Source organism: Anabas testudineus, chromosome 2 (assembly GCF_900324465.2).
Source record: "Anabas testudineus chromosome 2, fAnaTes1.2, whole genome shotgun sequence".
NCBI classification, from domain to species: Eukaryota; Metazoa; Chordata; class Actinopteri; order Anabantiformes; family Anabantidae; genus Anabas; species Anabas testudineus.
This window is the reverse complement of record NC_046611.1, coordinates 26722441-26738551: the sequence shown is the minus strand read 5'-3', so window position 1 is coordinate 26738551 and position 16111 is coordinate 26722441. Positions and strand designations below refer to the sequence as shown.

At 39.4% G+C, this 16111-nt stretch overlaps 2 protein-coding genes across 2 annotated transcripts; both read right to left on the bottom strand.

The window, feature by feature from the left end:
* Positions 1-2493: 2493 nt before the first annotated feature.
* hnf4g (hepatocyte nuclear factor 4, gamma) lies at positions 2494-13567 on the bottom strand. The gene is made up of 11 exons (XM_026361414.1): positions 13390-13567; positions 7985-8150; positions 7742-7836; positions 7088-7194; positions 6794-6943; positions 6409-6496; positions 5809-5961; positions 5404-5453; positions 5013-5199; positions 3627-3746; positions 2494-3261 (listed from the first exon to the last, which is right to left on the bottom strand). Exons 1-11 carry the CDS (start codon positions 13418-13420, stop codon positions 3131-3133), a joined length of 1278 nt encoding a protein of 425 aa, XP_026217199.1. The 5' UTR covers positions 13421-13567; the 3' UTR covers positions 2494-3130.
* A 227-nt stretch (positions 13568-13794) lies between these two features.
* On the bottom strand, positions 13795-16019 carry LOC113162921 (probable G-protein coupled receptor 141). The gene is given in 4 exon segments (XM_026361180.2): positions 13795-14798; positions 14800-15105; positions 15108-15351; positions 15767-16019. Coding segments are annotated over 3 exon segments (864 nt in total). The 5' UTR covers positions 15321-15351; positions 15767-16019; the 3' UTR covers positions 13795-14453.
* Between the last annotated feature and the right edge of the window lie 92 nt (positions 16020-16111).

The window sequence follows — 16111 nt, the reverse complement described above, 5'->3', positions numbered from 1 at the left end:
TCCCTGCATCATGTAAGGTTTTCTGTTTTTGCTGTTTGGAAACAGCGATGTAGCTACATTTTAAAAATGCTGAAACACACTCTCATTATCATCACATGGGATGTTCAAGTAATCTAAATGTGACATCCTTTACAGGTTTATTAAATTACAGATGCATCAAGCAATATTATAACAAAGAATCTTATTTTTTGTTGGAAAGGTTTGAAATAAGATGATTGAAATACGCAGTGGGCCACCTTAAACACAGCAGCTAAGTAAGTAAGTTATGCTCATGGCATTAAAATATGATTGAAGACGTTTTTTAGTTACATTTAATTTTTACATTCATCTTATTATTTTGACTTGGAATGACAGAGGAAGGGCAAAGTACATTGATAACAGCTTTTAAAAGGCAATTTGTTAGTTCAAGACCACAGACTTATATTGCCATCTAGTGGTTCCAGGAGAAAAAACGGATGGGATCAGTTATTCAATGAACTGGAAACTTAAATGAGATAATAAATGTCTGCTACTTTCAGGACACATTTTTACAACTTTTGAACACTTTCTATATTGATTAAATAAATCTAAGCAACAAGATGTTGTTTAGTATCTTAACCACCCAGACATATAAACACACTTACTACTAGACTACAGGAAATTTATATACACTATATATTGTTATGTTGTTATGTAGTATTTACAGATTTCATTTATCTGGTAAGCTGAGTACAGTTAAAAAAAAAAGGGGCCTCTTTATATGTTAATAATTTGTTGTTTTTTACACAACATTCAATTCCAAATGTTCGAAAAGAAGATACTGTAATATACATTATCACCAGCTAGTCTCAGCTAGGTGGATTTTTTAAACTCTGCAAGCAAGTAAAACTAGGATACAACTAAAGAATAAAAGAGAAAAAAAATCATTCCTGTCCATCCTTTGCTCCTCCACCCTCCTCTAACTCTTCATCCCTCTGTTTCTCACCCTCGTCGTCCTCCTTAGGTGAAGTGAGTGTCATACTGGTGTGTAATAGCGTGCTGTCAGTGTGGGCCGCTGCGAGGTGTGGGGAAGAGAGCGGTGCGTCTCAGATGAGATATGTGACTGGCATGCTAACACACAGTTTTATCTGAGGAAAAAGAGAGAGACAGGGCCCCCACATCTCCTCACTATAGGCCTTTGATTAAAGCTCCCTGGGTACACACACTTCCAAAAACACACATATAGAAGGGTACACACATGCACCCGCACAGATTTTAAATAAATTGCAGGTAGGCGCATAGACACACATATGCTTCCATTGTGGGTGGTGTTGTTTTGACCTAAGCCTGGTAGCTTGTCCATTATGGAGTTGATAGGAGGATTTGGCCATGTTGATTCTAGACAGCATCATCTCCTCTGCCATAAATAACCTGAGTGTTTTTTTCTGAGTCACACAACAATGTACAGAGAATAGGAGCTCTCAGCTTTATCCACTGGTCTCATTTACTGCACAGAAATGTTCAGACAAAAAACAAAAATAAAACAAATACAATAAAACAAAATGGTGATTGTGTATGTATGGACATAGACAAAATCACACATTTTAAATTACAGTTGGCTCAAGTACAGCTCAGTTTCAGCTTAAATTACTGTTTCATGTTCCGGTTTGGCTTTAGGGTTTGTTTCGAAGTTTGTTTTCTTATATAGATGTCTGAAGAAAACTAGTTTGATTTTAGATGAGCAGCATCATCCGGCAGCGCAGTCTCAATAGCTTGCCAATAAAGCTTTAAATACAAACTCTACATGTATATCCCTGACCAGAACCGTAGGGGAGCATAATGACTTCCATGAAGAAAGTAATGGACAAACCACACTCGGTGTTATTGCACGTGGGGAACACATATTGAAATTCATTTCTGTCAATTTATCATGATCTGCCTCTACATGTTGCTTCCACAAAAAAAAGTCCATTTTACTTTACTTTTTTCTCTTTTAGCAAAATATCAACTGAAATAATGTGTTGTGGTTGTAGCCACAGATGAATAGGGAAAGAATAATTTATCACACTGTTTACTTTTTGTCTATTTTATAAAAACAAGAAAATAAGTACATGGTACTTGTTTCCCTGTGTGTACTGATGCATATAAAGAATGCACAATAAGTAGTCAATTTCCAGTTCCTGTATTTTCTCTCTTGTCAGCAAGAGGGTGCTACTGCGTCATACCACACGGATACTGGATAAAAAACAGAAAACACCGACTGATTCCAGTAAGTAGCACACAGAAGTTCTTCAAAATTGTAATTTAATCAGTTTATAAATTAGTAATGTACATATTATCAATACAAATACAATACACAGCTGATTCAAGAAATGAAATGCAACAAATTATTACTGGTGAATCCAATAATTTATTTGACTATGTACAATAATTAGTGCTTAAGTAAACTGTATTTAACTTTTTTATATTTAACATAAGGTTTTATAAACTATTCATAAAATAATATTTCTAATATGATTTTTATTATTGGCCACACACCCAATGATATTAGTTATAAGCTGATTTATCTGTAAATATAATTACTTCTTCTGTGTAATTCACAAGTTTTTAAATAAAATATTCTTGTATGATGACGAGCTCATTGCTGTTTCCTTTGCAGTGTTTTGAATATTCGCACAGTATCAGAACTCACAGAGACTCAATGTACTTGAGGAACCATGAAGGGTGTAGTCATTTTCTAACCATCTGTGTTCGATCACATAGGCCATTATTGAGCCAAACCTCCAACTGAGAAACATCAAGGGTCTTAGACGTCGTGCACTTTTTAAGTGTCTTGTTTTTAATTTAAAAACAGTTACGTCCACTGAATTACTTTACTGAAAACCAGAAATTAGTGTTAGACAACCATAAAAATGCACAGCATGCGCCAGTCAACCCCAGAATGGTTTTTCCATTAGATCCCTTAATTTGAAAAGGAGATATTATAGTTTGAAAGTGCTTGAATTACATCTTAGTTGCTCTTGCAACACCACCCGCAATCAAGAGGAAGGAGTGGTGACCAGGGGCACCGAACAGAAATCGTTTCATAATTTTTATACTGTGAATGGAGATGATGAATCTAGGGAGAAAAAAAATAAAAATAAGAATTTCAGTTTGACAGCGTGAAAACAAGTCAGGGGTCTGTATGTGGTGGGGTGGGGTGAGGTGGGGGGCTGGCTGGTGGACAAAGAGGCTGGGGGAAGTGTTTATACATCTCTGGGGCAGGACCCCGTGGGGGCGATGGGATGGGAGTGTCTGGAGAAGCTGTGGGAAGAAAGAACAGACGCACATTGAATTGGACTTTTTGTAATTGTACTGTTTTAATGTATTTTATACATACTGTGTATTTATTGTCTGTAAATGGTATCCACCGTGGCCCACAGGAATCATATCTATAGATTCACTTTCCATCAATCTTGTGTGGCCGTTAGCGCTGTTAGGTTCGCCAAATGCACCATTTTTATAGATTCCATTGACATTCATGTTGTCTAGCTGCATGCCTATTTCATTTCAGCAGCTAATGGAAACATACTTTCACTAGAAGAAGAAGAAGACACACAAGAAGAAGTTCTTGTGTGTCAGATGATGGTGATCGCATGTCTCCTAGTTATATAGTAAGTGGTTCTCACCCATCTGTGGAGTGTGACCCACTGGCACGGTGCTGATGACAAGTGTGTGTCCAGTCACGGGGTCAGTGGCCAGCTGCGTGTGTGCTGAGTGGTGCACGTGTGTGGGATCCGATGTTAGTCCTGCACAAAAAACACACAGACTCATCACCAACCTCAACAGACAGTGCTAACAACGAGCTGCTTTTAGAAGAAGAAGAGAGTTTTTTTTCTGCATCGCATCTGTTATTTAATCAGGTGACATTTAAGGCCTCACACGCTTAATGAAATGCTCCAAAACACAGATTTCTTCTTGCACTCTGTGACATTTTACCTAACAAGCCCTTATCAGACCGAAAGGATTTTTTTTTTCCCCAGAACTGCAAGAATAAATGTCTGTGTCGGAGCTTTTGATTAATTGAGTGAGTTTTAGAAAATGTTACAAATTTATGCAGATTTTATTTCAGCCCGTGCCTTCAAAAACATTGACATGTGTGCATATTTTAGTTAGCAATGCTCTGTAGCATTGGGTCTCCATGACTTCTTTAAAAAAAAAATCTATGTAAGCAGATCGGCAGCTTGCTCATCTGACCTAGTTTGTGCATTTCACAGTAACTTCACCGAGCCGAAGATGTCAAAAAGGGAAGAAGCGTTAAAATCCTTTTTTGTTGTGATACAACATGTGGAGACATTGTGAAACTTAAAACCAAACAACTAAAATAGTTGTTTGTTTTCAAACTGTTGAGTGTATAGACACATCTGCATCACTAACACAGAGTATATACATATACTGTACACTAGATACTGTTTATTCAGAGGTACGCTAAATATAATATCATCTCAACCACATGCGAACAATGATGTGACTTGTTATTTTAGTTTTACATTCCTACAGGATGTTAGAAAGTAAAGTAAATGCAGCTCTTTCTCTACGCGGCCCTTTCAGTCAGGTTGTCATATGCCGGAGTTGTTCTCAGCATGTATTGCAAAAAATAAAGCAGATGACTCATTACTTTATTTCTGCAGCTCATCTTAGGCTTGAGTTGTTTATCATCGACCTGCTTAGAATATCTATATGACAGTTTCTAGCTCTAACTTCTGTCTTTTTATACGCATTTGGATGTGTTTACTTGAGGCATCTTGTGTACAGTATAGTTGGTTGTCTATTTTGGATTTGCCTAAAATATACAGTATTTGAATTATTCTATTACTCATCTGTGTATCCGGGAAAAGTTTCCTGAGCGTGTGTGCCTTTTTGTGCATTTTCAGTTTCAATTGTGAATGCTTTCTACTTGCACAATGACACAAATTTACCACTGAGGACTAAAGCTAAAACGTTTGCTGGTCTTGCTGAAAGGCATCCTATTTTTCTTTCTACTGGTTTACAAACAGACATAGGCGCACACTCACCTCCCAACAGCATCTCGTGCAGCAGGTTGTCTATCTTGGCCAGGCCACAGAGCTTAATGAAGTGGAGCTGTTCGATCATCTGCCAGGTGATACTCTGCAGGGTGGGCAGGAGGAGTAACAGCTCTCCAAAACGACCCCTGGAGTCATACTGACGGTCATTGATGTAGTCTTCCAGACTCATGTGAACCTGCAAACACAAACACAAGGCCAAGTGTCCGTCAGTGTAAGGAAAATCACCTCTCCGGATATTAGTGGCAATGTGTGAAAATAAAAAAATAAAGTCGGCCGATAATAGTGATAATAAAGCACAGGTGCCCCTGGTTAACATCCTTTATAAGAAATTATAAGAGAACATATATGAAAAGAACTGTACCTCTAATGATCTACCTACCTGTAGACGCATGGCCTTGATCTTCGCAGGGTCGCACAAAGACTTTGCATCTGCAGATTGGGAGACAAAGAGTGGAAGTGGGTGGTAAATAAGGGATGGATCTGGTGGAGGACACAAGGGCAAGGATAAAAAAAACACAAAGGATAGAATGATTGTGGTCAAACTGGGGCATGAAAGAAAAATGAGAGGATTTAGTGGAGGGAAGGGGGGCAGGGGTTGTGATCACACCAAGGAGACATAAAAACACAATGGATGGATTGTGATACCTATAAGAGGAAAGGAAATGGAGCTAATAGTGAATGGAATAGAAAGAATAATTATTATTATTGGTATCAGAAAATGTTGAGTTTTGTTCATTAGTTTTCATGAATCCAGCTACCATGCCAAACTATATTTCTCCAGTACCTGGATCAAAGAAGACAATAGCCTTGAGCGCCGCATACTCGTTGTCGTCTATTTGAATATCCTGAAAGGGTTGAACCAGCTCATCCAGGACTCGGTTAGCTACCCTGCATATCTCTGGAACAGGGCTGTTTCTGTGGATCACACAGTCATTACCTGCAGGCAAAGAAAGCATTGGTCAGTTGCTGTGTTGAGGGGAGTTGAACAGGAGTGAAAGGTATGTGGGTGTGTCCTTAGGTAGGGTGTGGGGAACAGTTTCAGCCTTGAGAGAAAGATAAGTTGAACCTTTTAAGCCTATTTAAGGGTTTCAGTCAAGGTTAAGGCAAAAGGGCTGTAGGGACGGTTCAAAGAAGTATAGCACTACAAAATGTGTGCCTAGCAACGCCTGTGCTTTAGTGTATTTGGCTTCCATATCTTCCTACAGTATGATGTTGTTACATGTCCCAGTAATGAGTAATGCAGCTGAGAAGAGACACTACTGAAGTAACAGAGAAACAGAAACCTTTAGTTAATCATTCTCAGCTAACGCGACGTTTGATTGGTGCTGAACCAACTAATTGCACCACATATACATAAGATGCAACTCTAGCGGTCAGTTTGTACCTAAAAGCAGGAAGTCTTTGAAGGGCATTGACCTTCTGGCAACCCCGAGCAAAAGGTGTTCTCCTGCATGAGCCCTGAGCAAGCTCACCTGGAGACAAAGACATATATGAGCAGTTAAAGAAGACAAACAGTGCCTCACCCTCAGCCCTTACTGTATATAAATCACACAGGAGACATTACTTTTACTGTAGCATTTTATTTTTAGCAGTCTATGTAAGTTCAATTATAAGTAACAGATCTGCAATTTCAACTCAACGTGTTGTGAAAATAAATGACATACAATAGAGCACAAAGCACCATAAGAGATCACAAAAGGCACCAGAATAACTGTGTGTAAGCACCAACATTATCAGAGATTAAAGATTATACATAGCATCCCTGTTACCTGGTCATCCAATGGCAGTTCTCCAAACGCGGGAATATATTTGGCCCATTCCACCAACACCAATAACTGTTGCCTCATTGAGTCACATACATCTCCAACAGTGGCTGACTTCTGCTCTGATACGTCTGTTATTCCAACTGGAGCAGTGATCTGAGGGAAGAAATAAAAAAAGGTTGTCCTGGCTCACCGTGTGTGACACTGAATTTCCTGGTGTGTCTGCAGTTTTGTCATGTACATGATATTCACATATGACACAATCACAAGGGAACAGGAAATTCACATGAAGAATGTCACCTGTTGGGACAGTGATTCTGCCTGGGCCAAAATAGTAATGGTTGGCAGTTCTTGGGAGTCGGGGATACTTCTTCGGGAGCTTATCCGATCTCTCTCATTCTGCACAGCTAAAATAAACCAGAGAACTCAAGTGACTGTGTGCGTGAAACTGAAAGAGAAATCAAAAGGCACAGCGAAGAGTGTACATGTACTGTACTTATTATAACATTAACAGAAATATGTTCAGCTACTGTTCAAGTCAAGGCCCCTGTTAAATTTTCTTGAGGTAAAAGTTAAGAGTGTTGAGAGCTGGGGGAAAACAAGAGATCCTGAATGCCGAACGCGATGAGAGCAGACACTATAGGGCAGTTAATATTTAGGAAAATAGCCATACAGCCTGGCATCAGCAAGAGGAGTGAAACGTTAACCAGTTGCAATCCAGAACAACATGTTTGAATAACACATGATTAGGCATCATAAACCTCTGTGTCAAGGTTATATCCCCCATAAATACAGAAACACACACAAAGTAATCACCTATTTTATGGCAGCGTCAATTGAAACCATCTTGATCAGCTTTCAGACTCTCTCATGACAACCTTTCATTCGAGTCTTGGTGGCAAACATAAAAAAATAAACTGCACTGATGCAGAGCCAGGGAGAAATGTTCCATACCTTCTTTTTTCATGCCAGCTCTGAAGCATTTGTTGAGTCTGCAGAAACGACACTGATTCCTCTTATCTTTATCCACAATGCACTGTCTGCTGAACCTGCACGTGATGGGCATTCCAACACCAACATGAACATTCGTCATACGATGGTAGCTTTAGTACATGTGATGTACTGAAATGTTGCATCTGCAGTGCAGCATTCTTTTGAGTGTGCTGTGTTTGTGCAGTATGTGCTTGTTTTCTGTACCTGCAGGTGTAGACGTGGCTCTTTCGTATGGAGCGTCGGAAGAAGCCTTTACAGCCATCACAGCTGGAGGCTCCGTAATGTTTCCCAGTGGCTTTGTCTCCGCAGATGGCACAGTTACTGTTAAACCCGTCAGAACCAGGCAGGCACGGCTCTGTCGGCATGCTGTCTGCAACACAAAAACACATTTCCACATTTACATAAATGTAAGTGACGCATGTTTTATATTAAATCCATTTTCATAGATATGAATGCACTGACAAACAGAAGTTATCAGTGAAGTGCAGTTCATTGCTGTACAAATTCACAAATAGTTCAGTATGGTTCCAGGTACAACAAAGCACATAACTGTTATGTTATGTATAACTATGTCATCTTTCATATTATTGCTTGCGCAAAAATAAACACTCCAAGTGTATCAGTTCAATATTTTGACAATGGTCAGATTTTACGTTGCGATATCATGTTCTGCTGCCTGCCATTGTTGTTTTGTTGCATTGTCAAATATCGTCCATTCTTTTCCATCCTTAACAAGCACATATTTTCACATGCAAATAATGCATTGTACAAGCACTAGACACATTCATTTGTTTTACAGAGTTACAGATGACTGGATGTATGCATTGCTGGCCAACGTTAAAATGTCACAAATTTCCACATCTCTCTGTTTAGACGTATGAATGCTCACCATGTAAAAACGAACCCCTTACTCATTTCCCTTTCTGTAAATAGCAACTCATTTGCCTTTATCTAGTCTCACTTCACTTCATCAGTTAATGTCTAGTCTTACAATCCATCCCACTTCCTTAGTTGAGAGGTAGGTTACACATCTCACTCGCCTCACAAAAGAGATGTCACACCAGGGACACTTGTCAAGGTGCTACTCTACTGTAGTTTATATGGGCAGCACAGTTCAACGAATTCTTAGTTGCTCAACAGAGTCTTTATAATGCAATGTGTAGTAACTTAAGTATCTCTGTATATTTTCAGCTTAATAACCATACAGGTTAAAATACATTTGTGCTCCTCGTACTTGTGTCTTCGTGTGGGTTTGTGGGCTTACACACAGCTACAGACACACACAAACCCACACACTTACCTCCTCCTCCATAAAGCACCTCTGCATTCTCAAAACCCAATGTGGTGTATGAGGGATCCAGGCCTTCGCAGTAGTTGGCTACCTCCATATCTAACAGAGATTTACTCTGAGGAGCGGGATACTTCATTCCTGTTTCAATCCGGTGTTTCTCACACCTATGTCTTCCTCTCTCCTTTTTCCACTCTTCTCTTTCCAGTTCACTCTGCTGTCAAGACTCTTTTTTTCTGTTCCTTATCTTTTGGTCTCTGCTTCATCTAATGCTTACAGACATGACAAGTGAGATCCCTGGCATAAAAGATCTATAATCCCATCTGATTGGACTAGGAACAAGGAGAGGGGAGGAGCTGTCCCTAAGACATTTCACCTTATCACACATTAGTTATCTGTCCTACTCACTCACACTTATCACTAGAATGGATAGATAATGGTGAAGGGAACATTTCCCTTCAGTTTTTTTCTTCCTGTTTTTGTTACCAGGATCAGAATTTCATCCGATTTTTGAAGACAACATGTTTAAGTGCAGGTTGGTTTTTGTCTACCTGCATGACATGCTTTTACAAAAATGTAGTTTTAAGAATGTGAGTATGTGTATGCACATTTTAGTGTGTGTCTGTGTCCTTCCCAGATTCCTTAATCTAATCAATAATGCAATAATAGCATCCCTGCCTCAGCAGATATAATCCATAAAGACACAAAGTGAAGTTGAAAATGTTGATGACTACCTTTTTCACAATCACAGTCTTTAGGTTTACATCCAACTCTTTGTTCATAAAAGTGTATTCTACATATTGCTAAAAGTAATTGTCCATATATATATCCATATATAGCCTACTATAAAAACACCCATTCATCCACCCACTTTCTTCCACTTATCTGACGCTCGGGTACAGCAGCCTAAGAAAAGTTGCCTAGACTTCCCTCTCCCTAGACACCTCCTCCAGCATCTCCAGTGCCTCGGTATTCCACCAGAATACAGAGTCGTTCCCAGGCTAGTTGAAAACCTCCCTATCAGGCATCTGAAACAGAAACCCAGCCACCTCAGCTGGCACCTCTCAATGTGGAGAAGCACTGACTCTACTCCAAACTCCTCCCGGGTGACCAAGCCTCCTCACCCTAGCTCTAAGAGTGCTTCAAGCTACCCTGTGGAGAAAAATATTTTGGGCCTCTTGTATCCTAGTCAGAGCTCATGACCAAAGGTCAGAGTAGGAACATAGATTGACCAGTAAATCGAGAGCTTTGCCTTTCACCTCAGATCCTTTTTTACCACAGCAGACCTGTACATTGACCGCATTGCTGCTGTCAATCTAACACTCCATTCTTCCCTTACACTGCAAACTGCCCCAGTACACGCTAAAAGTCCTGGCCTGAAGCCAACTGGACAACATCATCTGAAAAAAACAGGGACAAAATCCTGTGGTCCCTAAACTGGATTTCTGTCTATAAAAATAATGAACAGAACTGGTGCCTTTCACCGTGGACAACTGCAGAGTAGAAGAGGGTCCAACCTCTCTCAAGGAGGGGTTCCAGAGCCCAAGCTGTGTGTGGAGGTGAGCTCAACTATGTCTAGCCTCGGTCAGGTCCTATAAGCAAGATCCTGGCCACCACGCACTTGCCTGTGTACCCCAACTCTAGACCTGGCTCAAGTGAAAAGGTTCAACGTAACACAAAGGAAGTCCAGTTGCAATGACTCAACTTCCAAATGGCTTCACCTGGATGACTGAGAATCTTCACCGATCTATTCATCTATTTGTTGACTGCTCTTAGTCTAGCCCATCGCCAAGGACCTGTTTGCATTGGGAAACTCTACCAGGGGTTTTAAGCCCCCAGCAACATAGCACCTAGGGTCATTCGAGCAGACAAACCCCTCCACCACTATAAGGTGGCAGTTCAGGGAGGACAAACCGCTACAAACATCGCAAATTAAATTGTCCTCATTTGTGGTTAGCATATTTTTTCATGTTTGTTGTGGGCTAAACTGAATATTTGTGGTTTCACGTCTATCAAATAAAGACAGATATTTTATATTGCTGCTTTTAGTCCAAGTGATACATTCACAGTGTCTAAAAGTAGAAAGTGAAAGAACAGAATAGGAAGTAGCGAAACTATTCGTCATTTAGAAATAGCGAAACCATGAGAATGCCTATGCAGGAATATTACATAACTTTATATTTCTTAAACTTATTCCAGCTCCTTTACAGTACTTTAAAGCAGAAATGTTCTTCCCAGAACATCAAATTAAAATAATTAAACAGTTTTTTAGTGAACTTCCTCCTCTTTCAGAAGAAAGTTGTAAACACATTCTAATTTACTACCATTAACCAGTTAAAATGTCCCACCTCACCAATTTTGCATCAGGACGTTCATTGTATTCAATCTTATTATGTGGTTTAAGGGTTTGGGGTATTGTGTTAGAGCAGCCTATAAATAAGGTGTAGTCTTATGGGAGAGATAATTCCCTATATCAGATGATGAAGTGCATCAAATAGACCACTGAGAAAATCCACCTACCTATATGAACAGGCATGAGAATATTATATCACGGCTGTGGGGACAATATACCAGTATGCTTATTATCATAGATTATTTAATGTATATTACAAGAAGGACCAATTTGTTTCCTTTCACTATGTAATAACAGAGTGTATATTGATAGTCGAAGTTGGAATAAAGGCAATGAAAGACATAAGAGGAAGAGAGAAAAGTGACAGAGAGCTTACATTTTAACCAGGCAGTGAGATTGGGCCTCCTAACTCAACAGGTTTTTGAAGAGTGAGGACAAATTTACTATGTGTACACTCCTGGTTTGAAGTATGAAGACAGAAAAGGTATATCGTGGTTGTGCAGTACATTGTACATCTCAACAGCTGTTTTAAGGCTTAGAGAGGGATAGAGTAGGAGTAAAACTCTATTTTACGCTATAGTTATTGGAACAGGTTAAAAGCTTTAAAATACTTTTTCGGTTTCACCTCCTATTGTTAGGTGCAATGACAAGAAGCTGATGAATTCAAATGTTTATTGGTGGAATGACGAATAAATCATACCCTCCTCTTGACTTATTTGAATTAACATACAATGTAGAAACTTCTGTTCACTTGGTTTGTGTGTCATTTCGATATACAAACATGTATACCACATTAACCGTAACACCTATAATAATAATAAGGTATTATGATTTCTTCAGCTAAAGTCCAAGCAGGACATAGCTAAGAGGCTTTGTGTCTGCTTAGCAACCAAAAGCTATTTGCAGCCTTTTTCTATGTGAACTGGCCATAATACTGCCATCTCTATTTAGATTAGTGGCTTTAATTGTCACACGCGATGATCAGTCTACGGACTGACAGCTAAACCCCTACTTCCTGATATTCAGCCAATGGTAAATAGTAAACCGTTCAGAAAAATATTACTAAAAATACGCTAGTAGTTTAAGTTTCCTCAAAGCTTAGCTTCAAGTGTGCAAAGAAATCCCCAACCGTTTTCCTAGAACATTAAGTGAGCAGCACACGACTCTTGTTCCCGCTAAGATCTCCACCTGGTGACACAATGGAAGGCTTGTTTGGTGAATAGCATTCCCCCTTAAAAATGGATCATATGTTTGTGATGGATGATTTCTCCATATGAAATGAAGCCAAAGTGTCTGTAAACAGCGTTTCCAAAGTGAACACAATCCCCTCCAAAAGCCCAGTACAGCATCACACAATATAGCTTTAAAATATAATAACTCACGCCGACACAAATCTTCACTGTTGCAACACAGGTAGAGTTAACGAGTTAACTTGCAGGGTGTGTAGTACAACTGTTGCTGTTATTCTCTAATTAAATCTGGATTAAAAACATGAACTGATATTTGTGTGTTGGAAGAGTTAACGTTTTGCAGCGTTTAGCAATCTGTCGCTATTTAACAGTGCTCTTGTTACAGATTGTGTCCTGTTGCAGAACATCACATGATTTTTTACAACACTGCCTGTGTGACAGACACTCTTATGTGTTAGACAGAGAGCTGAGAATCCTATCTCTTTATACAAACTTGAACTCACACACACACAAAAAAAAAAACACATCATTGTACTACAGTTGAAAAGTAGTACGTTTGTTATAGGAAATTTAGGAGCTATTGAAGCATGTGTGAACGCAGTGTACCAATTTATTACAAGGAAAACGCAAAACCACGTGATTTTGCAGAGCATACTAAATTACTTCCTAAATGTCCGTGAGAAAATGCTCACTGCAAATCTTTCCTTCACAACCTCAACAACTTAACTTCAAATTCTCATATCCAATGAGGACATTTCACAGGAGACTTCTAACTTACCTGTGTTTCTGCTTCTGTCTGAAATGTGCATTTATCCAGGTGTACTCCAATAGCGAGCAGCCCCTCAGTACAACATTATAGCCCAAGTGAAACCAAATGGTAAAGGTGTTCCACAACATTAATAGGGAAGGTTGAAGAGCTGAGCGACCTATAATTCATGGAGCGACACATTGGATGGCGCCACCATAGCCCTGTCATTAGATCGATTTACAAAACAAACTCAAACTAGGGTGGGGATGTTAAACAGTAACCCAGCGCCATAAAAACCAAAAGGAAAAGGATCACCAGGTGTGTGTGTGTGTGTGTGTGTGTCAGGCGGGTGTCTAACACCACCTCTGAGGACAGAAGTTAAGAGAGACCAAGAGGTCTGAGGTAATGTTTCACAAAATAATGGTGAAAAAGTAACAATTTTTAGATATTTATTTTCCTTCTTAGCAATGAAGCGGCAGCCTACACAGGAGTTAGGTGTTTAGCAAATACAGTGAAATATACAGTATACATATCATTTCCACTCAAATGCATTTCACACAAAGTCATAATAATCAGCCTAAATCTTTGTATAAAGTCCATGATCTAATGTTGCATATTTCAAGCTTTGAAGCATCTGCAGTATATGCAAAGAGCAGTAGGTGGCAAGAGTTCATTCATTCGGAATTAAAGCAAAGAGCAGTTTCTAGTCATATCATGTCTTTCAACACAATGAAAAAACAGGCACACAGTGTAAAGGACGCCCCTGATTAAGACACAAACTACGTAACATGCTGCATGTCTTACTAATTTCTCCCCATGTTTTCTGTGTCCTGCATACACTTTTAAGTAACCAATACAGTATGCAAAAATATCAGGTTATCAAACAATATCATGTCGGAAAATAGCTAGTTTTGAAAAGCACTGATGCAAAGTGACTGGTGATAACAACTTCAAAAAGCCACAGTGGTAACATGCTTTTATACAGTGTTTAATGTAATGTAATCTTATTGTCTGCTTTTACGTAGCTACGGCAACACTTTATAAAACAGTAAAATTAAGTTAGAAAACAAACACACATGTCCTACTAATGCTTTTCAACCATTTCCTGAGAAGCATCCAACACATGTTCTCCTGCCTAAGAAAGTGAGCATGTCCAAACAATTAAATGTAGTCAGACTAAGAAACACTTCATTGATATTCTCCATGGACTCTATATTTTGTAAGTAAAACAGTCGAAATATGTGGTAGGGAATGAAGCAGACCACCATAATGAGGGCAAAGCCCATGCTCTTTTGCTGAGCCCCAAAGTCCTGTTGAGAGGTGCATCCCTGATGATGTTTCCTGTGTAAAACCCTCAGGACATTGGCTTGGAGGGCTGTTAGTACCAGTGCCACCACTATAATCGTTGTGCTTATGATGTAATTTATCACTTTGACAGGATTGATCTATATTCTCGCCAAACTTGAAGCAGATTTTGTCAGAACCGTTGCTTGTATTGTTGCCGTTTTTGCCATAGTGAAAAAATATCACGCAAGGAACAGTAACAAGTACCACCACCCACACTATAGCACTGGCAACAAGTGCATGAATTCTGTGGAAGGAGTTCATTTCCTCACTCTTGAAGTAGAACATCTTCATGCGCATGATGAGGATGATGACATAGAAGCTGAAAGACATGTACATGTGGATGTGGATCATGGCGCTGACCACCCTACACCACCAGTCACTCAGACCCCAATTCTTAGACCTGCATAATAATAAATCCTGAATGGTACAGTAAAGAGGAATATGAAGTGGCTAAATATGAGGTTGAGTATGGCAATGGAGATGATGGATGTAGAGCTGGACTTCAAGATGCGCACCATCAGGCTCAAGCTGATGGTACCAACTAGCAGAACAACAGAGTAGATGACCACGAGGACTGTCTCGGGAGGTGAAGTATTTGTGGTGTTGGATGGCATGCTCTCGGTTAAAAAGGAGATGTAGAGGAATCTGGAAAAGTAGACACAGTGGAAATGTACAGAAAAGATCAAATGAGAAATTACAGAGAAGTCAATTCAGTAAAAACTGGAACTGAACTTATTTTTGACTCTCACACAACCCCACATTATTTTATTTTATAATTTTCTATTTTTATCATTTTTTTGTTTCATGTGTGTTACTTATTTTTGAGCTTATAATCTAGATCACATTAACCAGAGTACATAGTATAACTGACTATACTTGTCAGTTTAACAGGAAACAGATCTAAACATAAGTGTTACTAAGTCGAAGTAAAATGAGAAATGGCAGCTTATAAACAATTATAATATTTAGAAATAAAGATGAACTATTGGCAGGAGAGGCTACAACGTGAACTAAAATGAACACAACGTCAAAATCGTGGTTTACTGAGGAAAGTACATACCTTTTGTCCAAAGAAGAACGGTCTGCAGAGTGTTGAAGAATGTGTGTGTCCTCTACGTCACATCACTTGAACTCCACCAAAGTGATCGCAAACTCTGTCCAAAAAGGCAGTCTCTGTGAGTGTGTGTGTGTGTGTGTGTGTGTGTGTTGCTGGTATCTAGTGCAAATGTGCACCAGCTTTCAGTTGAAGTTAAGGTTGTGAAATTGAAGTGTGTTGTCAGGAACCAACATCAACCAGTTTTGCATATTTGCACACATGTGTGTGTGTGTGTGTGTGTGGATTTGTCGGTGTGCCTCCGTCACAAACAAGAGGTTCTTGCGCACATATGTCAGCATAACCACAGGG

Bases quoted from the DNA above. Each gene is read 5' to 3' on its own strand.
- hnf4g (XM_026361414.1), bottom strand. From the start codon at position 13,420: ATGCACATTTCAGACAGAAGCAGAAACACAG. The intron at 7,195-7,741 runs GTATGGAACATT...GGTTTATTTTAG, and splicing joins AGCTGGCATGAAAAAAGAAG to CTGTGCAGAATGAGAGAGAT. The intron at 6,944-7,087 runs GTGACATTCTTC...TTCTTCCCTCAG, and splicing joins CAGAATCACTGTCCCAACAG to ATCACTGCTCCAGTTGGAAT.